The sequence below is a fragment of the Oryctolagus cuniculus genome, chromosome 13 (genome assembly GCF_964237555.1).
Source record: "Oryctolagus cuniculus chromosome 13, mOryCun1.1, whole genome shotgun sequence".
In the NCBI taxonomy this organism is placed as follows: domain Eukaryota; kingdom Metazoa; phylum Chordata; class Mammalia; order Lagomorpha; family Leporidae; genus Oryctolagus; species Oryctolagus cuniculus.
The window spans coordinates 22,308,282-22,334,243 of record NC_091444.1 but is presented as its reverse complement, the minus strand read 5'-3'; the positions used below and the strand labels follow the sequence as shown (position 1 = coordinate 22,334,243).

Sequence of the window (25,962 nt, the reverse complement as noted above, 5' to 3'; positions counted from 1 at the left end):
AGATGCGACGCTTCGTGGGGAAGCCCTGCTCCTCTGGGAGTGCAGGGAACCGGGGGTCTCTGTGCAGGGGCTTCTGTAGGGAACAGGAGCCTCCCGGGGGCCGGGAACCAGGGGAACCGGGACCAGGCTATCCTGAGCAGATTCCACCCGGAGGCCGAGGCCACCCAGGAGGGAAATGGGAGGCAGCAGTGGCGGGGAAGTGGCCGATGTCTAAATGAGGAAAGCAGGGTCCGGCCAACGGCGCCGACGGGAAGTCCCCCAGAAACCCCGGGGCAGCTCACCTCCTCTGTGGGGACTGCTGGATCAGCCCCTGTGAGTGGAGAGGAGGAAGGAGGAAGTCGTGGGAGAAAAACAGTTTTCATGGTGGTGGTGTCCGGGCAACAAAAACCATTAAACTATGTGGTCACTTTTTTTTTCCCCCTGAGGCTGTCCTAGCGATCCTCTCTGTTTTCTTTATCCTTTTGCCCCATTGTTCGTCTCTCCCGCAAACGGGTGTGCATTTTCCTCTTGTTCCGGAAGGTGCTTTCTTCAGCGGCCGTGTCACCACTTCTTCCTGTGGTCAGCCGTGGACCTCTGCCCCACCGCTCCACCCTGCACGGGTTCCCCGGGCTGGGACCACTCCTAGCCCACAGGCCCACGCCTCTTAGCCTCTTACTTCCTTTTGCTCTGACTTCCTTCTGGGAACTTCATGCTGTTTGACGGACTTTTCTATATTTTAAAACATTTGATAACTGAAATCAATCCCCCTTGACCCCCCCCACCCCACCCCGCTGTCCCCATCCTGTCTGTCTTCCTTTCAAATATCCATTCGCTTCCTCTGTGAGAGGTGCCTGTTCTGAGGGTGGGGCTGCCGTTTGCAGGTGGGCTGGCTGCTTCTGTGTTCCTGCCTTGAAGATCCCCCTTTCCCGTCCCGGTACCCACAGTCACCAGTCCAGGCTCCCGCATCCTCATGGACCGGTTACCAAGCCATGGGTATTTTGTATCTAATTCTAGTGATCGCATCGGTTCTCTCACCACCTGTTGGAAGAAGGTTGTATGTAATTTCACTCCTCCCATCTCCCCTCAAGGGATCTGTCCTGCAGGCAGGGTCCAGAACATTCTCTCTGACTTGGGTATCTTAGAACAATCTCTCTAACTGGCATTTCCCCCAATTGAATTGTCAGATGCAACTGTAGCCTATGAGTAAATTCTCAGCCTCTCACATGCTTTGACGTCCTTTCTTACGGCATCTGTCCACTCCCTGGCCCAATTTCCCATCTCCCACTCAAGCCACGCCGCCTGCCGGTCTGCATCCGTGGCAGTCACCCTGTCTTGCGTCAGTGCCTTTGTGTGTGTTGCCCTGCTGATGGGAAGCCTGTCTATGTCCACCCCCTTCCAAGGTCAAGGACATGGCTTTCCCTATGCATTGACACATTTTGGGAAGTATATTTATCTTTTTTTTCCTTTCTTTTTTTTTTTTTTTTTTAACAGGCAGAGTGGACAGTGAGAGAGAGAGACAGAGAGAATGGTCCTCCTTTACCGTTGGTTCACCCTCCAATGGCCACCGCGGCCGGCGCACTGCAGCCGGCGCACCGCGCTGATCTGAAGCCAGGAGCCAGGTGCTTCTCCTGGTCTCCCATGGGGTGCAGGGCCCAAGCACCTGGGCCATCCTCCACTGCCTTCCCGGGGCACAGCAGAGAGCTGGACTGGAAGAGGAGCAACCAGGACTAGAACCCGGCACCCATATGGGATGCTGGCACCACAGGCGGAGGATTAACCAAGTGAGCCACAGTGCCAGCCCCAAATTATCTTTGTTTTTAAAATTCCCATCAGTCAGGCTTACACAGTTCAGTGGTCACTTTTATATATATGGTATCAATTATTTCAAATATTTTAGGAGACTTTTTATTTCTGGCTTCCATGTTCCAAAAAGTGTTTCCAATTTTTGCAGTGTTCATGTTCTGTCTTTGGGTTTTATTTATTTTTTTATTGCTATTTTCCAAATCGGGAAATTCTTTGGCAGTATATTTAGAATGTTTAAATTTAGACGGTGCATTTCATCATGACTTCCTGCCAACAGGGTCACGTCATCCTGCACATGCTTTCAGAAGAATTTTCACTGCCCTTTGGCGGGGGCTGCCAGCCAGCGGGTCTTTCTGATGGCGGTGTGGCTGCATTCGCATCACACAAAGACCTCCCCAGAGCCAGGCCACAGTCAGCCCGGGCTGGGCTGGGGAGCTCCTTTCTGCTAGGTGATGATGCATGCTTTTCCTTCTTCTTCTTTAATACTGGCTGACATTGGCATGTGCCAATGCCATCTCACTATTCCAAGTGATCAATTTCAGTTCACAATTGATCATAATGAAAGGACTAAGAGTCAAAGGGAGCACATAAACAAGTCTAGTATCTGCTAACACTAACCGATAGAATAAATAAAGGGGAGAGTGATCCAACATGGGAAGTGAGATACTCAGCAGACTCATAGAATGGCAGATGTCCTAAATAGCACTCTGGCCTCAGAATCAGCCCTAAAGGCACTCGGATCTGGCTGAAAAGCCCATGAGAGTATTTCAGGCATGGAAAGCCAAGACACTCTGGCAAAAAGATCTCTGTGAGTGAGATCCCAGTGGAAAGAACAGGTCTTCAAAGAGGGAGGTGCCTTTCTCTGAAGGGAGGAGAGAACCTCCACTTTGACTATGACCTTGTCTAAACAAGATAAGAGTCGGAGAACTCAAGGGGCTTCCATAGCCTTGGAAATTCATGACTGGTGCATAGGGAGATTACTGATGCCATAAACAGGAGTGTCAATTTGTAAAGTCAACAACAGGAGTCACTGTGCACTTACTCCTCATGTAGGATCTCTGTCCTTAATGTGCTGTACACTGAGGCTTAATGCTATAACGAGTACTCAAACAGTATATTTCACTTTGTGTTTCTATGGGGGTGCAAACTGTTGAAATCTTTACTTAATGTACACTAAACTGATCTTCTGTTAAAAAAAAAAAAAAAAAAAGAAAAGAAACTATCAATTCCCAACTTGGCTCTCACTGGGATTAAACATGACAATAGGTCTGATCTGATTTCATCATCATTTAAAAAAAAAATCATCTATTATTTTTCACTTTATGTTTCTGTGTGGGAACAAACTGTTGAAATCCTTACTTAAGGTATACTAAGCTGATCTTCTGTATACTAAGATAATCGAAAATGAATCTTGATGTGAATGGAAGGGGAGAGGGAGTGGGAAAGGGGAGGGTGGTGGGTGGGAGGGACGGTATTGGGGGGAAAGCCATTGTAACCCATGAGACGTACTTTGGAAATTTATATTCATTAAATAAAAGATAAAAAAAAATTAAGATTGAACAAGATGAACAAGAGAAAATATTAAACTTGAAACCATGTATGAGGAGTTAAAGTAATAAAATAAAAAAAAAAATACTGGCTGACACTGATGATCTGGACTAGTGAAGAGAATGAAGGTGATCTTCGATTATAGGAAACAGGGCAACAGCATCTATCGTAGGTGACAGTGGGGAGGGACAGTGAACTCCAACAAAGTGATGACTCCAGGAAGCTTAAATTCTTGGTGGAGGCTGAGGTCGCAGAAACATAAAGACACAGAAAAAGAAGTAACTATAAGTCACAGCAGAGGCTCATGGGAAAACAAGGAACTAGGAGCTGAAATAATGGGAAGGTTCACTTTGCAATTTTTTTGCATAGTTGTTCATGATTTTTTTTACAATAGACTTGATTTTTTTTAAAAAATGTTGCTCTAAAGTACTAGTCATCTTAGTTGCTAAATTTTCAATGCCCCAGAGTGAGTGTCTCTCTTGCTTTACCCTGGTTCAAGCCTGCAACTCAGCGTGTTGTGAGAACAAAAATCATGGAGTTAACTGTTTTGACCTCTCCCAAGATCGCAATCTGCAAAACAGAGAGAAGAGTCCTTGAGTTTTCTGACTTGGCTCCTCCTTTTTGGGTTCTCAGTGACTAAATGAACATGCTTTGTACTGTTAGTTTTTATTTATTTATTTATTTATTTTACCTTTAGGAGAATGCTCTGAAAGTCTACCAGAAGGCACTATCAAGTATTTATAAAATCTAAAGTTTGGTGTTGTGTGCATCGGTTTGGTAACATGGGAAGAAAGAAAAAATAGTGCCTTATAGAAAGTGAGTGTGTTCATGGCGAGAGGATAAAATGATGTAGAGAAAAACAGTTGGCTGGCAAGTTGATACCCAACTCTTCTACCTGCATGCATCGTTGTAAGATAATTATTCCCAGCGTCAGTTTGGTGCATGTTTTGTGACCTTGTTCAGGGCACACAGCTGTGGAGCGAGCTGAAAGGCATCTCCGCTGTTTGTTAGAGTCCACATGGAAGTGGAACCATGCAGTGTTTCTGTGCCCGGCACACTCCACTTAAGTCCACTGACGTAATATCCTCCAGGTTCACCCTTATTTTTGAAAAGAGCAAGATTCCTTTCTTCTATTATTTTTAAAAATATTTATTTATTTGAAAGTCACAGTAATAAAGAGAAAGGTCTTCCATCTGCTTCTTCATTCCCCAGATAGCTGCAGCTGCCAGGTTGCATGTGGGTCTCCCACACAGGTGCAGGGCCCAAGCACCTGGGCCATCCTCACTGCACTCCCAGGCCACAAGCAGGGGCAGAAGTGAAGCAGACACTCCGGACAAGAAGGGAGCAGCCGGGAATCAAACCAGCATCCATCTGAGATGCCAGTGTCACAAGTGGTGGCTTTTCCTGCTCCGTCACAACACCAGTCCCTCTTTTTTTAAACACTAAATAATATTCCATTGTATAAATCCTACAGTTTCTTTATTCAGTTACCCATCAATGGTCACTTAAGTTCATTGAGTATTTTGGCTACAGGTGCTGATTGCATTAGCTTTGGGCATATATACCCACACAGGGTTTGCTTGGTCATATGGCAGTTCCATTTTGAATTTTGTAAAAAATATTATGTATGAAAGGCAGAGAGAGAGAGAGAGAGAGAGAGAGAGAGAGAGAGAGAGAATGAATGAGAGATGAGAAATCAGCCACAACAGCCAGGTGTGAGCCAGGCCAAGGTCAGGAGCCAGGAACTCCATCCAGGTCTCCCCTGTGGGTGGCAGGGCCCCGAGCACTCGGGCCATCATGTGTTGCCTTCCCAGCCACAGGAACAGAAAGCCAGATCAGAAACGGAGCAGCTGGGACTCGAATCAGCACTCCCGTGGGGGCCACCAGCATTGCGAGTGAGAGCTTAGCCTGCCACACCAGCCCCGTGTTTTGAATTTCTTGAGGAACTTTCCTGCTGTCTTCCGTAGTGTCTGCACCCATTTCCAGTCCCACCAGCGGGATAGAAGGCCTTTGTCTTCGCCACACTTCTGCTAACACTCACCTCTTGACTTCCTGATTATACCCATTCCAGTAGGGGTGGAGAAAGATCTCATTATAGTTTTGGTTTATGTTTTCCTGATAATTAGTGATGCTAAATATCTTTTTATATACCTATTGGCCATTTGGATATCATCTCTGGAAGGAAATTTATTTGCTGTGCTTTTTTTTGCTATTGATTTGTAAGAGTTCTTTATATAATTTGGATATTGTCCCTTTGTCAGATATATGATTTGTAAGTATTTTCTTCCAATCTGCAGACTACCTTTTTAATTTGTTGACTGTCTATTTTGCTGTGCAAGTCCCATTTATTTATTTTATTTTTTTTTTCCTGAGCTTTTGGTATGATATCCAGAAAGCCATTTCCAAGGTCAATTTCAAAGAGCTTTTTTTTCTTATGTTTTCCTCTAGGAATTTTAAATAGAACAAAGGGCAAAAGAGTGGCTACTGGGGCTGGAGAGGAAGAGGAAATGAGGAAGAGGAGGTCAAAGGGAATACATTTGCAGTTTCATAGGCGGAGTCTAGAAATTTGCCAGAGAGCACGAGGACTAGAATTAATTAGGGTGTGCACCTGAAAATTCGCTCTGAGCGTAGATTTTAAATGCATTTTCCACACACTTAAAAAACTTACACTATGGAAGGTGGAGGACATGTGCATTTGTTTGACTATGATAATCATTTCCCTATACACATCATGTTGTGGGGCCAGCACTGTGGCATAGCAGGTAAAGCCACAGCCTGCAATGCCAGCATCCCATATGGGCACAAGTTCATGTCCTGGCTGCTCCACTTCCCATCCAGCTCCCTGCTGGTGGCCTGTGAAAAGCAGCAGAAGACTGTCAAAGTGCTTGGGACCCTGCCACCTGGGTGGGAGACTCAGAGGAGGCTCCCGGCTCCTGGCCCCTGGCTTCAGTCTAGCCCAATCCTGGGTGTTGCAGTTGTCTAGGGAGTAAACCAGCAAATGGAATATCGCTCCTTCTTTCTCTGTAACTCTGACTTTCTAATACATAACATCTTTAAAATAAAATCATGTTGCATGCCTTAAATATGTGCAGTAAAAATGAACCAAAAAAGAATGTCGGTGTAAATCTTGACCCAGGATGGTGAGATTCCATGCAAGCAACCAAGTGGCTCCTGGAAGAAGGAAGAACTTGAAGCGTAGCGGTACACTCAAGGAGAGCAATTGGAAAAGGGCAGCCTCTGGGCGTGCCCAGACACACATTTTGGCCTAATGCCAAATGGACAACTGCTTCCTCAGAGCAGAGGCCAAAACTTACCCTCAGAACCATGGAATGTATTTGGAGTTTACAGGGGAGAAAACAAAACCCCAAGCTGTCCAATACTTAGCATAAGTATACTATGAACACGAAGTCGTGAAATTGCTAAGGTTGATTCTCTCATATAGGAGCAGGAGCTGCCAGCACTGCTGGCTGCCCAGTTGCTCTTCTGCGCGTCTGACACTGGGTAGGTGCTAACACTTATCTGAGCTCAGAGGCAGAACAAGACATTCGGGATGACCTCATTGTTCCTCAGCAAGTCTTCTTTTCTTCCTGTGTCTGATAATAATTTGTTGTGTTCAGACCAATGACAATTTACTATGAATACACTCCATGACTTGGAAGATTTTCTTAAGATGTCAAAATTTTAGGCAGGGGGCCAGCACTGCGGCATAGTGGGTAAAGCCACCGTTTGCAGTGCCCACATCCCATTGGGCACTGGTTCGAGTCCTGGCTGCTCCACTTCCAATCCAGCTCTCTGCTATGGCCTGGGAAAGCAGTGGAAGATGGACCAAGTGCTTGGGCCCTGTACCTGTGTGGGAGACCTGGAAGAAGCTCCTGGCTCCTGGCTTCAGATCAGCCCAGCTCCGGCCATGCAGCCAATTGGGGAGTGAACCAGCAAATGGAAGACCTCTCTTCCTCTCCCTCTCTCTGTCTCTTTGTCTCTCTCTCTGCCTCTCCTTCTCTCTGTGTGTAACTCTGACTTTCAAATAGATAAATAAATCTTTTAAAAAAATTTTAGGCGGCATCTTTGACTTTAGTGATTCCCTGTGTGACTTGTTCATAAAAGCATAGGAGCCTAAATGAAATAGAATAACACAACTATTAAAGGCCACCATGGTTAACCTAAGTGCCAGAATATCAAATAATTCAAGGAAAATTGCCACTTTGATACAATCTAATTTTTTGTTCTTAGCTATATATCCATTCACTTTTATTAGATATTTATGGGCTGAAAAATTATGCTTTCCTGGTACTAATAATGCACTTTTTTTTTTTTTTGAGAGAGAGTGGATAGTGAGAGAGAGAGACAGAGAGAAAGGTCTTCCTTTGCCGTTGGTTCACCCTCCAATAGCCACTGCGGCCAGCGCGCTGCGGCCGGCACACCGCACTGATCCGATGGCAGGAGCCAGGTGCTTATCCTAGTCTCCCATGGGGTGCAGGGCCCAAGCACTTGGGCCATCCTCCACTGCACTCCCTGGCCACAGCAGAGAGCTGGCCTGGAAGAGGGGCAACCGGGACAGAATCTGGCGCCCCGACCGGGACTAGAACCCGGTGTGCCGGCGCCACAAGGTGGAGGATTAGCCTAGTGTGCCGCGGCGCCGGCCATGCACTTTCACTATATACATTAAGTGTCAAATTATTCCCCTACTTATTTAAATATTTAAAGTATTTTTTGTACATGCAATCAATAGTAACGGTCATCATTAATCATAGGAGTACATACAATAGGTATTTGCAACAATATGTGTGGAGTGCGTTTATTCTTCAACTGACCAGGATAATTTGGATACAAAGCTGTAAGAAGGGCCAGGCACTTGGCACAGCCATCAGGAGGCCTCTCGGGATGCCCACATCCCCTGTCAGTGTGCCTGGCCCAAGTCTCATTCACTCTACTTCCAATCCAGCTTCTTGCTAATGTGCACCCTGGGAGGTGGCGGGGGATGGCTCAAGAATCTGGAATCCTGCCACCCACACTGGAGACCCGAGTTAAGTTCCTGGCCCCTGGCTTTGGCCTGAACTAACCCTGGCTGTTGGAAGCATTTAGGAACTAAATCAGTGAATGGAAGACTCCCACCCCATCTTTCAGACAAACAGCACACGAGGAAGCTTCACTCTGAATAAAATAATTACCTGTATTTTTTTTTTTTTTTGACAGGCAGAGTGGACAGTGAGAGAGAGAGACAGAGAGAAAGGTCTTCCTTTGCTGTTGGTTCACCCTCCAATGGCCGCCGCGGCCGGCGCGCTGCGGCTGGCGCACCGCGCTGATCCGATGGCAGGAGCCAGGAGCCAGGTGCTTTTCCTGGTCTAGGCTAATTACCTGTATTTTAAAATGTTCCCCAGGGCCGGCTGGCATTGTGGCGTGGTGTGTTAAAATGCTGCCTGCAACACTGTCATCCCATGTGAGTCCTGGTTCGAGTCCCGGCTGTTCCACTTCTGATCCAGCTCTCTGCCATGGCCTGGGAAAGCAGTAGAAGATGGCCCAAGTGCTTGGGACCCTGCACCCACATGGGAGACCCAGAAGAAGCTCCTGGCTCCTGGCTTTGGCCTGGCCCAGCCTGGGTATTGCAACCATTTGGGAAGTGAACCAGTAGATGAAAAGACCTCTCTCTGTTTCTGCCTCACTCTGTAACTCTGCCTTTCAACTAAATAAAAATAAATCTTAAAAAAAAAAAAAAGTTCCCCAATGATACAACTCTGTTTTTCTATATTACCAACATTGCTATTCTGATTATCGTAATCTCCAGAGATCCACTGGACCCTGCCCATCATCTTGGAAGTGCACCCAATCAGCTTGGATTATCCCTAGACAAGCTCTGGGTTAGCAGTCAGAGACCGGGTTACCAAAATTGTCTTCCCTTTGGTAGCCCTAAACAAATTGTAGCAATAGCTGAGAACCCCAGGTTAGACACGCCCCCAGATAGTGTTCACAGCATTTCGTGTGGATGGGTACTGGTTTTCCACCTCTGGGTAAGGCAGGGCTCTGGAATTACCATCTTCCCACCATCCCGAATCACTCACAATGGATAGAAAGGGCATGATGAGCCCTGAAGTCACTTTAGATGGTTCTCCCACACAAATTGTGCAGTTTGGAGTAGGGAAAGCCCTGGGGGCTAGGCGACAGCAAGGAGTGTTGGGAGGCTGTGAAAATCAGGTCCTGAGAGAGAGAGAGAGAGAGTGAGAGAGCCGCCAGCAGAACTTCTGCTAATGAGCCCCCAAGGGTTGCCACCTCCTAGAGGGGTAGCTCAGTCCTCTCTCTGTGCCATATTGTCCAGGGGCAGTGAACAGTGGCCATCAACTAGACGCAGCCAGTGCTATGAAAAAGGAAACAGACTGACAGCAGATGATGTCGAGCCCTCCCCTTTGGAGGACCGGGAGCACTGCTCTATCAGGTGGGTGAAGGCATTTCAGGTCCTAGGGGACGGGAGTGAGCTGGGGAGTCCTGGTCTCCAGGGCGCCAGGGATCTCAGGATGAGATGCCACATAGGGACTTGGGTGGCAATAAGAAGCCGCATAACTGGGGCCATGAAACAACGGAATTACACCTCGCCAGATACAGCCCCCTGTTCCCTGTCATCACGCTACCCTAGGCCCTGCAACGTTGGCCTGGCTTCCTAGCTGGGAGGCAGCAGGTCAGCAAACTGTCAGCAAGGCCTGGCCTTTCCAGGCCCTCGCCCTCAGCTCCCCAGGGACGTTCTTCTCCTCACTTAGCACCCATTCCAGTGCCTGCCCCAGGCTTTGTCGCGAGCCGGGACTGCTCAAGGATAACACTCTGGACCATGACATGTGCCTTTCCAGTTGTCCATTCTCGGCCTCCTGTGCTGGACACGTCGTGTAACTTCACCGCCCTCTCCCTCCTCTGCAGCTTTTTCCTTCCCCCGCAACTGATCCAGGGAGGCACCAGGCCAGCCTTGCACTAATATCCCAAGCACCTTTGTTCCTTCATCCGAATCCCAGCCTTGGAAGGAACAGGGACCTGCTGTTCCTGTCACCAGAGCTCCAGGCGAAAACCCGTAAGATTAAACAGCTGGGCACCACCCTGAAGGTGTGGTTCTACCTTTAACAACGGGCGCTTACGGCCAGTTCACCCCTGCACCTGCCGTCCACTCCAGCTGCTGCCTACTCTTATCTTTCCTTTCTTTGGAAGGCAAATAAAATTTTCATTTGTCTTTAAAGTTGTTCATTTTAGTGTTTTTATTATTGTTATAAAAATATTATGTTGGGGCCGGCGCTGTGAAGTAGTGGGTAAAGCCACTGCCTAAAGTGCCGGCATCCCACATGGGCGCTGGTTTGAGTCCCGGCTGCTCCACTTCCAATCCAGCTCTCTGCTATGGCCTGGGAAAGCAGTAGAAGATGGCCCAAGTGGTTGGGTCCCTGCATCCACGTTGGAGACCTGGAAGAAGCTCCTGGCTCCTGGCTTCGGATCAGCACAGCTCCGGCCGCTGCAGCCAACTGGGGAGTGAACCATGGAATGGAAGACCTCTCTCTCTCTGCTTCTCCTTCTCTCTCTGTGTAACCCAAATAAATGTAATTTCAAATAAATGAATAAATCTTTAAAAAATATTGTGTCATGTATCATTTCTATGTTAAATGTTAAAAACATGTTCAGATATAGTATAAATAGTACGTAAGAGTAAAAAATGTCAAATGAATATTTTCTCTTCCTACCCAACCAAACACATAGCCCAGAGCTAGTGGAACTAAGATTATGTGCATATGTGCATGTAGTTACATGGATGTGGAAGAATTTCCAACACACATGGGGTCACGTGACAGATGCTGTTCTGTTGCATGCCTTTTTCCATTTTCTGCATTTCAGACTTCGTTCCACATGAGTGCAGGTAACTACACCTCATTCTCTTAAGACCTCATTCATCTGAGTCACTACATCCTGCAAATGTGGCTCATATTTTTCAGAATTTACTCTAGCAATGTATGGAAAAAGAAAGGTGAAGGAATTATATTAATATCAAAGTGTACCTGAGAACAAAGAACATTCTCAGAGATAAAGGCATCAAGTCATCAAGAACATGTACAAATTCTGAGCATCCAGGTCCCTAAGAAAAGGACTTTACAGGAAGCAAACACTAAAGACTCCACCCCTGTAGTGTGGGCTTCAGGACCCCTCTGTCAATAACTGGGAGAACAGTAGGCAGACATGCAGCAAGGACAGAGAGGTCGGGAGCAATACCAGCGGTCAGCTTGACCTGATTAGGGTTTTTGGAAACACCACTCAGCAGTCATAAAATACAAGTTTTTTTGTTTGGTTGGTTTTTTGTTTTTATTTGACAGGTAGAGTTATAGACTGTGAGAGAGAGAGAGAGACAGAGAGAGAGAGGTCTTCCTTCCATAGGTTCACTCCCCAAATGGCTGCTACTGCCAGCGCCACACCAATCTGAAGCCAGGATACAGGTGCTTCTTCTTGGTCTTGCATGAGGGTGCAGGGGCCCAAGCACCTAGGCCAACCTCCACTGCCTTCCTGGGTCACAGCAGAGAGCTGGACTGGAAGAGGAGCAACCGGGACTAGGACCGGCGCCCATGTGGGATGCCGGTGCTGCAGGCGGAGGATTAACTCCAAGGGGAGTGGCTAAGCAAACACGAGGGGGATATCGGCTATGGAATCTAAAGTAGCACTTGGAAACAGGGAACATGACAATACGGACATGCACACCACCTGTGTGCACAGTTATCACACACGTGAGGGTCTATCCCTGGGGGTGTGAAGAGGGCCGTGGGGAACAGCCATCAAGAGACTAAGGAAGGAAAGGGAGAGGCGTGTTCCTACTGGCCAAGGATGACAGTCTCTTAGGAACTAGGGAATGCAATTGACCAAACTCTGCACCTGACATCCAGAGAGAGAGAGAATGGTGTGAACACTCTCATGTAACTCGGTGTCCTCCACAGCCACGGAGGAAAACTAGAAAAGAAGCTTAGCTAACTCTAGGAGGTGGACTAGTGGCGGGCATTCATAGTGCATGATGCAGACGTCCAAATGCGAATTAGGACAAGCTGATTTTTAATAGATAATTATTTATTCCAGATAGCCTGACAACTCCAGAAAACTAAAAACTTAGGCAGAGTGATAGTGATACACATTATCAATAATTCCTCGTTCTAGGATCACTCTCTATACCAGCAAGTTTCACCAGAGTTATTAACTGTAATGTATGATGAGCTGATGGAGCTGATAAACTAAAACTTTCCCTCCGGAACTATCCAGAAAGCACAGCTTTCCTCCATCCTCTTTGGGAAAGAGCTTTGTGTATTTAAATGTATTTAATGCCCTTGGCTCTCTCTTGCTCCAGTGTTTCAATCCTCAGAGATAGTTTGTGTAATTCCAGGGCCATTTTTGAGTCGCCGGGATCTGGGAGACACTCCAGGAGGTGTTGGCCCTCTAGGACTTCCTCATGTTCTAGGACTTCCTGAAAGAGAAAATAAAGAGGAGGTTTTTGTAAAGTTTGCCTTTTGTTGTAAAGGGAGCCTTGTTCTTTCAGGGAGCCTTATGACAGGAGGAGAATTGGAAAATGAAGAATAACCCAGGAGAGATGGGCAGGAAACTCCAGGAAAAGACTCTGGATCCTAGCAAAATCCAAGGGGTCTTCAAAAAGCTCATGGAAAATGTGTATTATGGCTGCTGGCACTGTGACACAGCAGGTTAAGCCACTGCCTGCAATGCTGGTATCCCATATGGGTGCCAGTTTGAGTCCTGGCTGCTCCTCTTCTGATCCAGCTCCTTGCTAATGGTCTGGGAAAGCACAGAAGATGGCCCAAGTGCTTGGGTCCCTGGCCCCAGTGTGGAAGACCCGGAAGAAGCTCCTGGCTCCTGGCTTCCGCCTGCCCCAGCCCAGGCTGTTGTAGCCATCTGGGGAGTAAAGCAGCAGATGGAAGATCTCTCTGTCTCTCTCCCTCCCCCTGTAACTCTGAGTTTCAAATAAATAAATAAATCTTAAAAAAAAAAAAAAAAAAAAGAACTCACTGAAGGAGCAGTATTCACTCTCTTGCACTTGGGCACAGCTGGGATCCAAGATCTGTGCTGTGAACAGGAGATAACCTGGGAGCCAACCATCTTGTAGCCAGGGTCACACTGGATGGTCAGGGTGTCAGGAGTGATGTACTGGTCCCTCTCCACAGACAGCTTTCCATTTGGGATCCTTGGTTTTAGACAGAGGGCTGTAACCAAAGCAAATTATCTTAGCATCTTGTGGACTGCTACAAAGACACATTTTGAGACGGGTAATTAATAAACGCAATAAGAAATACTGCTGACTTCTACTTGCTCTTTCTAATTGCCGCCACATCTGCCACCATCATCACCACCTCTACCAACCCAACCACTGGCTAGTCTGGGTATCAAGCACTTGCTACCTATCAGCCTATGTGCTGAGCACATTATGAGTATTATTTCATGTAGCCTTCTGCAATGCCATGTACACCCATTGTAGAGATGAGGAAACCAAGGCAGGAAGAAGCCACGTGCCTCACCCCAGCTCACACATCAGCTGTACTGTGGCAGCCCGGGTGTGCAGCCTGGGTATCTGGTCTCAGACGCTGCACTTTCTCCTTCTGTGCTACAGGGCTTCACTTCCTGTCTCCGTTTTCCTTTGTGTAAGATGAAGGTAACGGCAGAGACTTAGCTCCCAGAATGAGTGAAATGATATAAGAACCTACAAACATTTTCTTCTGTTGCCATCACAGCCACTGACCCACAGGGAGGTTCACCCCCTGGGTCAGCTGTCCTGTGAAAGGTGCTCCCTAAGGACCCAAGGTCCTCTTCCTTGGATAGGTGGGCTTCTGCCGTAACCGACCACACTCAGGCTCAAGCCTGACCCCCGGATCTCTGCTCTGCCTGGGGGGACCCCTTCGCTCCCAGCCCCCCCGAGCCGCTCTGCAGGGGTTGCTGCTGGGGGGGTGAGTTACCTGCACACTGAGGAGCTGGAGAGGACCATCGAAAAAGCTTGCAGGAGAGGGTGGCTGTGCCCACCAGTGCGTAGCCTTCCTGGCATTTATACTGCACCGTGGTGGAGAGCCCCAGAAACTTGGTGATAACTTTATAGCTTCCGTGTCGAATCCTGGGAGGTGAACTGCAACCTTGTTCAGAGAGAGACAGACAGGTTTTTCTGATTCATGAACGACAACCAAGGGGATTTATTGGAATACTGTTATCTTTCATAACTAATTTCATTTCCCATTGAAAAAAAAAAAAACCTGTCCAATTAACAAAATGGAGGTGTCTCCTCCCCCATATTACCCTATGGTGGAGAGATAAGAAAAGTAGGTTGTGTACAGGTATCTGGGGAAGACAGATGGCTCTTCATCTTATATAGATTATTTTCCCCGATAATTTAAAATATTTAACAAAATATATTAAGTGCTTAATACGGTAATGTTCGCAGCACTTAAAAAATGTAAACTCACTTTTAAGCTCCCTCTCCCCAAACAACCTGTTGAGGTAGGCATTCCTTCTATTATTTTTCTAAAGATATATTTATTTATTTGGAAGGCTGAGTGGCAGAAAGAGAAGGAGACAGAGAGAGACAGAGCTTCCATCTGTTGGTTCACTTCCCAAATGGCTACAATATCTAGGTTTGGGCCAGGCCAAGATCAGGAGCCAGAAACTCCATCTGGGTCTTTCAGGTGGATGGCAGGTCCCAAGGACTTGGTTCATCTTCTGCCATCTTCCCAGGGGCCTTAGCGGGAAAGTGGATGGGAAGCAGAGCAGCCAGGATGGACCCAGTGCTCCAGTATGAGATGCCCATTGCAAGCTGTGCCTTAACCCATTGTGCTACAACGTAGGCTCCAAGGCATTGTCATTATCAAGCACAGAGGGGTGAAGCGGTTTGCCCAAGGTCACACAGGTAGTGAGGAGCAGTCAAGGTAGGTTAGCGCCACATAGTCCATGCTGTGCCTTGCTGACAATGTGTGCTACTGGGGACAAAGAAGGAGCTGTGCTTATATTTAAAGCTCAGTCAGCAACAAAGGGTTTTTATTTTTTATTTTTTTTAACTGAAGTTGCTCACAGAACACTTGCGAGGCAGACATTTAGCTGGTGGTGGAGAGGCATCGCTTCTCTCACCCAGCAGAGCCTGGCTTGGATGCCTGCTAATGCAGACTCCTTGGCCGCCCAGGCGGGAGACCTGGATTGTGTTCCTGGGTCCCAGCTTTGTCCCTGGTGTCGCCCCAGACATCTGGGGAGCAGACCCGCAGATAGGAGCTCTCTTCCTCTTGCTGTCTGTCTCTCTCAAATAAATTTTAGAAGGAAGGAAGGAAGGAAGGAAGGAAGGAAGGAAGGAAGGAAGGAAGGAAAGAAGGAGGAAGGAATAAGAGAGGGAGGTGGGAGGGGAGGGAGGGAGAGAGAGAGGGAGGAAGGGAGGAGGGAAGAAAGATATGTGATAGCAACATTGTTCTGTGAAAGCTTTAATGACTGCAAATCCAGAATCCCAGCACCCTCCCACCCTCCAACCCCAAGAATGCCCTGTGCTTCGAATCTTACAGAAAAGAATCACAGGGAAAATGTTTTTAATTACTTACTAAACTGCAAAAATCAAATCTTATATTTATTCAGCGTTTTATGGCTTGCAGAGAGCTTTTATATGCATACTTTGTGAATTTAGATTTGAGCTCATTTCCTCAGAATTTGTAACAACAATAACAGTCTCACTTTTGCCTTATGGGTGGTAAGACTATGACAACTGATTAGGAAACAAAACTATAGCGGGGAAAATGAACTCATTTTAAAAATAAAGGCATTTTGTCAGCGCCGCGGCTCAATAGGCTAATCCTCCACCTAGCGGCGCCGGCACACCAGGTTCTAGTCCCGGACAGGGTGCCAGATTCTGTCCCGGTTGCCCCTCTTCCAGGCCAGCTCTCTGCTGTGGCCCGGGAGTGCAGTGGAGGATGGCCCAGGTGCTTGGGCCCTGCACCTCATGGGAGACCAGGAGAAGCACCTGGCTCCTGCCATCGGATCAGCGCAGTGCGCCAGCTGCAGCGCGCAGGCCGCGGTGGCCATTGGAGGGTGAACCAACGGCAAAGGAAAACCTTTCTCTCTGTCTCTCTCTCTCTCACTGTCCACTCTGCCTGTAAAAATAAATTAAAAAAAAAAAGGCATTTGGGGGGCTGGTGCTGTGGTGTAGCTGGTAAAGCCGCCGCCTGCAGTGCCCGCATCCCATGTGGGTGCTGGTTCAAGTCCCAGCTGCTCCACTTCCGATCCAGCTCTCTGCTGTGGCCTGGGAAAGCAGTAGAAGATGGCCCAAGTCCTTGGGCCCCTGCACTCACGTGGGAGACCTGGAGGAAGCTCCTGGCTCCTGGCTTCAGATTGGCACAGCTCTGGCCATTGTGGCCATCTGGGGAGTGAACCAGCAGATGGAAGAACTCTCTCTCTCTCTGCCTCTCTTTCTCTGTCTGTGTAACTCTGACTTTCAAATAAATAAATAAATCCTTTAAAAAAATTTTAAAAAAGCATTTTAAGTACAATTGCTTTCGTATTTGTGTAAGACAATGAAGTTACTTGCAACTTGTCATTATCTATTTACTAGACTAGATTTCTAGGAATTTATAGAAAGCCACTTTTTTATTAGTGCTAATAGTATTGACCTTAAAGCATCAAAATATTTAAAAATATTGTATAGTTAAAGCCTTCCATTTATAAAATAAAAACTAAACCATGTATGGCACCAATTAATAAAAACAATGGATTTATTAACTTTAATAACCAACACTCATCAATTGACTATGTCTCCTACAAACTGACTTAAATTACTACAATTTGCCCACGCTTTATAAATCCCTGATACGGAATACATTTATTTGCGATGCTCGGCTAAGCTCCCTTCTCTCTGCGGACTGCACAGTTCGCTTGTGCTTTCCTGGGGCCTCGTGCACCAGCGCTTGCCTTACTCACCGTGCAGGCTGGATGGGCAGAGGAGCAAGGTCAAAACTCCAAAGAGGCGCCCGCTTCGGGAGGTGCTGCCCAAGGCAGGCCACATCGCGCCTGGGGACGGTGCCAGCAGAAGCTTCAGGCTCGCGGATTCCACCTAGAAACACCTGGAGGAGCTGCCCAACCGCCAAGCGGAAGGCCAACCTCCCTCTACGCTGTGAAAAGGTTACCAGGATCAACTGAGGATGCCGGGAGCCAGGATGGTAAAAGAAATCGCTATCCTGAAATGTAAGCAGTTCATTTCTGAGAAACAAAACAAACCAGAGAGAAGAAAAAGGACTTTGGCTTACAGTGGGCGGGCCCAGCACCCTGAAAACAAACTGATAAAGGCAGGAGTCTGGGCATTGGGACTGGGGGTGGGGGTGGGGGGATAGGGGGCCGCCCCTGAGAAGCACCACCCGCTGGAGAAAGGTTGTGAAGTCAGTTTTGAGTCAACAAAGGTGACAGAAAAACAATCAAGACAACTAGCAACAGGGAAAGTGAAGTTTCCTTGCAGATTCTAAAGAAGGGAAAGAGGAATATGAAAAAACTCAAGTAGGTCTTTCCTGATTATCTGAGTCACACGTTGATGCAGTTCTGGTCTGTTGAGGCAGGGAGCAGTGGCGCGTCAAGTCCTGGAAGCAGGCACCTGCACGCACGGGAGAGGCTGGCAGTGCGGCACCAGGAAGACAGAGATTCCACCAGGTCTTTGAGCGGATTTGCATGGTGCTCAGTCAGCCTTGTGTCAGATCTCTGAGCAGAGCTGTGAAGAAGTCGTTTAAGTGCCTAATTACGGTCTTTCAGAGATACGCTGATGCTAACTAAAGGAAGACAAGTTTGGAGAAGTGCCCAAAAATGACCTCACCCAGTTCAGCTTGAAAAACTCTTAACAGGAATTCAAAATCCAAAGTACTTAGCGCTCACTTACCAGAACTGAGTGGGTTATGGTGTAATATTGACTATGGCATGATTCAATTTCAACCTTCCAGAAAAGCAAGGAGAGCAAATACATCTATCGTGTTTACTCAACTTTAGAAAGAGAATCCAAGACAGCAACTGAATATTAGGTAGAAAAAAGAAGCCATTGAAAGCACTCACTAGAAGACTATTTTGAATTATTCCTTCTACCTAGTATGTCCCTTCTGTGTTCTAAATACTTTCCATGAAAACCCAAAATGCTGAATATGAGTAAAAACAGAGAGAGCTGCATTATCTGTATAGCGGTGTTTGCTTGCACCAGCACTACCCTCCCATTGGTAACGATTCTAGATTATCAACAAGACAGGGAAGGAAACAGAAATCCTACCTGAACATAGCAGACAGTGAATGGAAGTAGATCCATCCTAGACTGCTAACTCTTCCCCAGAAGCAGGAAGAGAGCCTCCCAGATTGTTATGTCTTCTAGCCTGCGGAGCGACTGCAGTTGGCGTGGGACAGAATAGCTAAAATTCTGATAGCAAACCAACAGCCTTTCTGGATGGAGAAACAGTGCTTGGGGCATCAACAACCCATGAAAATGACAGGGGACTTGGAAAGAGACAGCCCAAGAGAACAAGCACTCGTGCTGTGTACAAACCCTGCCCAGCTCTGTGGCTGGTCTCCGAGCTGCCCGTGGCTGAGACAGACTGAAAACAGCACAGCTAAGGAGAAGAGAATTGAACTGAAGCTTGAGCTGCTATCCAAGAGACACTCTTCAGTTTGGTTACAACCCAGTTAACTGCTTAACTGATAACAAACAAATAAGCCAACAAACCCATTTATTAAAAAGATTTATTTATTTGAAAGGCAGAGTTACAGAGAGGCAGAGGCAGAGGCAGAGAGAGAGAGAGAGAGAGAGGCAGAGAGAGAGGTTTTTCATCTCTTGGTTCACTCCCCAGATGGCTGCAGTGGCTTGAGCTGCGCTGATCTGAAACCACGCGGCTGCAGGTGCCCAAGGACTTGGGCCATCTTCTACTGCTTTCCCAGGCCATAGCAGAGAGCTGGATCAGCTGCGACTTGAACCAGCACCCATATGGGATTCCCGTACTGCAGACCAGGGCTTTAACCCACTGTGCCAGAGCACCAGCCCCAGTAAACTGAAACATTTTTAAGGAGAAAGAAAATCTATAGAAACTGTTCTTAAAATGATGCAAATGTTGGGATTAGCAGTTGAGAGTTTTAAAACAACTGTAACTGTACTCAGTGAAGTAAGAAGTATATGCTTGTTAATAAAATGGAAAGTAATGAATTTCAGTAGAAAATTGAACTCAAAAAAAGATCAAAAGGAAATTGCAGGACTTAAAATTACAACTTTTGAAATTAAAAAATGTCACTGGAAGAATTTAGCAGCAGATTGGAAATGGCAGAGAAAAGTCATGGCATTCGGGGGTCAACCAACAATAGGAAGTCCACAGTCTGACACCTGGGTCTAGAACCTGGGTCTAGGGACACCTAGAACACATTCTTACAGAAATCCTCAGGAGCGCACAAGACAACATCAAATGATCTAATGCACATGTAACTGGAGCCCCACAAAGATGGGAAAGAAACGGGCAACATAAAATCTGAAAAAATCATGATCCAAAATTTCTCAAATCTAGAGAAAGGGGGTCCCTTTACAGATACAAGTTGTTCCGTGACACCCAAGCAGGACAAATGTGAAGCCAGCCATGCGTACACACTCCACAGTCAAACTACTAAAATCCAAGATAAGGAGAAAAATCTCAAACGAAGCTGGAGAAAAACAGCTCTGCCCTACAGAAAATACTGTGAATGATAACTAACTTCTCATCAGAAGGAACAGTCAGGAGACAGTGCACCCACATCTTCCACGTGTGAGAGATGAACTGTGTGAGTGGGGCAGAGAGAGGTGGAAGGTGCTGGAGTGATCACGGAGGTGAGACCACATGGGGCCTTCCACGCCATGATCAGAGCTTTGAGTTAGTCTGTGAAGGAAACCAATCAAGAATCTTGTACAGAGGAATGTCGCTCCCCCTCTTCGTGGAGGAGCAACACAGGACCCTGCGCTGTTCTTTCGTCTGCTCGGCCCTCCCCGGGTTTGCTGCTGGTTCTTCCCGGGTTGGCTACTATCCCTTCCACCTCCGTGGAAGGGCAGTTCCCCCTGGCCACATTCCCCACTTCCGCAGGGGAGCGGCACACCGCCGGCCGGCTCGTCTCGGGGGCTGCACGGGTTCCCTTAGATGTTCCCCATAGATGTTCCTGGTGCATGCCGTCTCTCTCCTCCTTTATAGTCCTCCTCCGCCAATCCTAACTCGGCTGCCCACACGCCGAGTACGCTGCTCTCCTCCAATCAGGAGCAAGTCCTACAGTTTATTAGTTGAACTGGAGGCAGCTGTGCGCAAGCTGTTTACTTCTCTCCCAGCGCCATATTGTGGGAGAGCAGATGCATAGAATAAGTCTTAATTCCAGTAACAGTATAGTCCGAATTGCTCCCCACAGAGGAACAGCCACATGAGCCCTGCATGGCTGCTCTGGGAGGCAGGGACAGAGAAAGAGGTCTTCCATTTGCTCTGGTTCACACACCAAATCCTGCAATGGCCAGGGCTGGGCCAGGCCAAAGCCACCAGCCAGGAGCTACTTTCAGGTCTCCCACTTGGGTGCAGGGCCCCCAAGCACTTTCCCAGGTGCATTAGCAGGGAGCTGGATCAGAAGTGGAGTATCTGGGACTCGAACCGGCCACCCATATTGGAAGCCAGCATCACAGGAGGCGGTTTTACTATTCTGAAACTTGAAATGGTACCCATGTGCTGGCACTGCAGACAATGGCTTACCCTGCTGTGCCACAGCACCAGCCCCAAAGCAAAAATGTTTTATGCTAGGGTGAGAATGATAGATGTGATTGTAAAGGACACAATTCAGGATATATTTGGATTCCATTGTTCGTCTCTATAGTCATTTATTTGCATGCACTTTCAACCTCCCTTCTTTAACCACTCTTGAACATTCTTGCTTGAAAAGACTTCTAATCCTGCTTGGGAAAGAGGGAGGTGAGGCTGGCATGGTGACACAGCAGGTTACGCTGCAGCATGCAACACCTGCAGCCCTGAACCACTTCCAGTCCAGCCACAGCAGAAGATAACTCGAGTCCTTGGGTCCCTGCTACCCACATGGGAGACCCAGATGGGTTCCTGCTTCCTAGCCTTGGCTTGGCCCAGATCTGGCTGTTGCAGCCATTTGGGGAGCAAACCAGCAGATGGAAGATCTCTATGTCTCTCTCCCTCTCTGTCACCATGCCTTTCAAATAAATAAATAATTTTTTATATAAAGAGAGAGGTGAGGAATAATAGAACTAAGAGTCAAAGGACTAGATGGAGATCTATTTTGGGTTAAAGAATTGTTGAAATCTGTGTCGTTTAAATTTCAAATGCACAGCATGTTGTAGAAATAATCCCACAATTCTAACACAGTTTTTCCATTTTCCCACAAACATTTCAAAGCAGGAAGTTGAATGAATTACGTGACTGATTTGACACACAGCACAACGGAATAGAGAAGAGATAAGCCTATGGTCTTGAGCTTTGGAGAAGACGGTCCTAGTTAAGAAAAATATGACTCAGGTGCAAACAGTAAACACGGGATAGGCCCTGTGGCCTGTGAATCTGGGGCCAGGGAATGTCTGAGCCGCCGCACCTTGCTGCAGTTCAGGAATGCGTTAGGGTTGGGCTGAGCGCTTACTGTGTGTTGATAAAGTCCACTTGCCCAGGATGTACCAGGCTTGGCCTAGATCAAAAGAAGTCAGCCTGTTGAACTGGCGCAGCCTTGAAGGTGACATGTCTAAGGGAGCACTAGGACTTCCAGAGCTCTCACGGGGCTCACATCCAGCCAGATGGAATCATCCCAGTTGTGCCTCTGCTGTGAGGATTTTGAAGGCTGGAGACTCACCCTCTGCCTAACCTGGAAAATGTGACCAATCTCTCTGAGTGCACATTAGCAGGGAGCTGGAATCAGGAGAGGAGCCAAGAACCCAGGCTCTCCCATACGGGATGTGCGTGTTCAGGCAGCATTTTTTTTTTAAATGCTTCACCAAATAAGTTTAACAAGTAAAAAGCAAAAGTACCCTAGTTTAGTGGGAATATAGAAAATGGCTATAAACAATAACCGAATAGAAAAATGACCATTTAACCGATTTACAATAATTTTGAAGTAATCACACATCATTGAAATTATAGTCGTATAACATGCTTCACCATTGCTTTGACAAAGGTATAAAATAAAGTTTTACAGAATTGTATTTGCAACAGTACTTGATAAAAACAGGTATTTCTCTCTTTCTTGATTCTGTTTTATTTATTTATTTAATTTTAGCTTCCACAAGTAAGGCAGAACACGTGGTATTTGTCTTTCTGTGTTCTGCTTATTTTACTCAACAGCATGTCATCCAGTTGTATCCATTTCAGGCCGGCATTTTTTTTAATGATTTATTTATTTATTTATTTGAAAGTCAGAGTTACAGAGGGTCAGAGGGTTCGCTTCCCAAATGGCCACAATGGCCAGTGCTGGGCTGATCCGAAGCCAGAAGCCAGGAGCTTCTTCCAAGTCTCCCACATGGGTACAAGGGCCCAAGCACTAGGGCCATCCTGTGCTGCTTTCCCAGGCCATTAACAGGGAGCTGGATCGGAAGTGGAGAAGCCAGGACTCGAACCGGTGCCCATATGGGACGCTGGTGCTGCAGAGAGCAGCTTTATCCGCTACTCCATAGCACAAACCTCTTTGGGCTCATCTTAATGGCTGTTCTAAATGCCATCCCTCCTATAATTTTTAGATATAAAATTAATCTGATTAATTAAATTCCAAGCACCTGAACTTCCCATCCATTAACGCCTCTTCTTGACATATGTCAACACTGTAAATACTATCATTGGGTAGACAGTAGGGTTGATCCAAATATCCCACACCCATTATGTATAAGCCTGTGGGAGGAAAAAGTTGGGACAGTGAAGGGGAGAGAGATGCTATTATAAAGTCTAGGTAATCTTATCATCAGAGTTTGAGATAGCTGAAACCTCCTGATGTATAATAGGGAGAAGACCTTCCCATGGAGGCAAGAAAGCTCCACCTTAACTCGTAAGGATCTGGTCCAGTGAAATAATATTGGAATAATACAGACAACAACCACCACCACCACAAAATCAAATACCCTCTGCATGGTTTGCTGACACGGTGAACATCAGTGGGCCAACAGAGGGAGCCAGAGCGGCAGAAATGGAACCTCTGGGCTCTAGGACTAACAGGTGTTCTACAGAACTAGTGACAAAGTAACCTTGGTGATGGCAGATGTAGCAAAACATGACAGCCAACAGGCACATTGGAAAGATGGATTCAAGGGTGAGGAGACGTGATTTGCCCTATATAGAAATGTGTTATTGTTAAGAGTATTCTAAGTAAATGAGAAAAACTTTCATTACTTCCCAGATCACTGGAGTGTGGAAGATCAACTTTACTTTCCAATCTTCTAATTTATTTTTTATTGAAGTATATTATGCTTACAAAAAAAGTGTGATATCTTTTTTTTTTTTGACAGGCAGAGTGGACAGTGAGAGAGAGAGAGACAGAGAGAAAGGTCTTCCTTTGCCGTTGGTTCACCCTCCAATGGCCGCCGCGGCCAGCGCGCTGCAGCCGGCGCACCGTGCTGATCCGATGGCAGGAGCCAGGAGCCAGGAGCCAGGTGCTTTTCCTGGTCTTCCATGGGGTGCAGGGCCCAAGCACCTGGGCCATCCTCCACTGCACTCCCTGGCCACAGCAGAGAGCTGGCCTGGAAGAGGGGCAACCGGGACAGAATCCGGCGCCCCGACCGGGACTAGAACCCGGTGTGCCGGCGCTGCTAGGCGGAGGATTAGCCTAGTGAGCCGCAGCACCGGCCAAAAGTGTGACATCTTAAATGAACAGCTAGCTGACTTCTCATAGACTGAGCACACCCTTGTAACACCACCCAGAGGAAGAAGCGAAGCATTGCTCGCATCTCCAATGGCTTGCTCATGCCCCAGCCCAAGGGGAATTGCTATTCTGACTATGAATACTGAGGATCACTTTGGCTTGCTTTTGTGCATTACAAAAATGAGACAAAGCACTTGGTACTATTTTGTGTCTGGCATCAGTTACGTTTTGAAAGGCACCCATCTAATCATTCATGTCCCTGTTTTGGTGCCTGTCACCTGTGGTGCACCACATCTGATTGTCTTGGGCAATGTCTCTGCGTGTCTCTCCTTTGGAGATGCCCAGTGTCTGCCAGAAGAACGTCTGTGCTTTCCCCTGTTGGTCTCTCTGCCATGATTTTTCTGTTGAGTTTTTACCACTTATCTGGGCTATGTAAGATAAAGAAATTAGTGTTTCTAGGTTTATGTCCAACTTACTTCCCTTTCCATATGTCAGCCTCTACCTAAATCCTGTTCATGGCCGGCGCCTCGGCTCACTAAGCTAATCCTCCACCTGCGGCACCAGCACCCCGGGTTCTAGTCCCGGTCGGGGCGCCGGATTCTGTCCCGGTTGCCCCTCTTCCAGGCCAGCTCTCTGCTGTGTCCAGGGAGTGTAGTGGAGGATAGCCCAAGTCCTTGGGCCTTGCACCCGCATGGGAGACCAGGAGAAGGACCTGGCTCCTGGCTTCAGATCAGCGGGGTGCGCTGGCTGCAGCGCACCGGCCACAGCGGCCATTGAGGGGTGAACCAATGGAAAGAGGAAGACCTTTCTCTCTGTCTCTCTCTCTCTCTCACTGTCCACTCTGCCTGTCAAAAAAATTAAAAAAGTAAATAAATAAAAATAAATCCTGTTCATTTTATGCTGCATCCTTTATAGCACTGTGATTCTATTACATATCTATGGTGACTGCTAGTTGATGGTGGAACTGGCTTCCACCATACACCACACACACCATTCTACTCACGCATCTTGTCCACAGAAAGTGCTCAGTAGTCAGGTCATGAAGGGATGCTTGAATTTCCATGAGCTTAGCACAAAAACCGATTTAAACAGCTCTGTGGTGGATCAGTTCCTGCCCATACCACCACAAACCCTAACAGGTGGTGTGTTCCTTTCCAGGTTTAATAGGAGGATCTAGGCCCATGAAAGCACCAATCAAAATCAAAACCATCTCAAAACAGAGCAAAGCTGGAGTACTAATGCTACCAGATTTCAAGACTAATTACAAAGCTAAGACAGTGTGGAATGGGCACAAGTAAAATGAAGGTGACAAATGCAACTGAATAGAGAATCCAGAAATACCTGTGTATACATTTATATTTATTATACATTACATTATTTTTTTATTTTTTTGACAGGCAGAGTGGGCAGTGAGAGAGAGAGACAGAGAGAAAGGTCTTCCTTTGCCGTTGGTTCACCCTCCAATGGCCACCGCAGCGGGCGCACCACGCTGATCTGATGGTAGGAGCCAGGTACTTATCCTGGTCTCCCATGGGGTGCAGGGTCCAGCACCCCGACCAGGACTAGAACCCGGTGTGCCGGCGCCGCAAGGCGGAGGATTAGCCGGCCTATACATTACATTATATGCATAGATATAGGACATATATATTACAAATATATAAATATACTTGTAATAATTAAATTTTAGAAATACATTAGAAGTATATTATATGTAAGTATATATGTAGATTTAATTATTTTAACCTTAATTGTGATAGCTTTGACTTTAGTGTGGTGCAAGGGCTCTTTTTTCAATGTACATCTCCTTAGTTA

The 25,962-nt window shown here is 47.0% G+C and overlaps 1 protein-coding gene and 1 long non-coding RNA gene across 2 annotated transcripts in view; one reads left to right on the top strand and one right to left on the bottom strand.

The window, feature by feature from the left end:
• LOC103350989 (uncharacterized) overlaps window positions 1–10,926 on the top strand; it is a 53,781-nt gene extending 42,855 nt beyond the window's left edge. The window contains exons 8-9 of the long non-coding RNA XR_011381404.1: window positions 8,709–9,757; window positions 10,687–10,926. This is a non-coding gene — a long non-coding RNA (uncharacterized lncRNA). The remainder of the gene's footprint in view (window positions 1–8,708; window positions 9,758–10,686) is intronic.
• Window positions 10,927–12,378: 1,452 nt separating this feature from the next.
• On the bottom strand, window positions 12,379–17,836 carry LOC103350990 (C4b-binding protein alpha chain; the record flags this gene model as incomplete). The annotated part of the gene is given in 4 exon segments (XM_070055231.1): window positions 12,379–12,787; window positions 13,342–13,535; window positions 14,283–14,453; window positions 17,263–17,836. Coding segments are annotated over 4 exon segments (606 nt in total). The 3' UTR covers window positions 12,379–12,631.
• Between the last annotated feature and the right edge of the window lie 8,126 nt (window positions 17,837–25,962).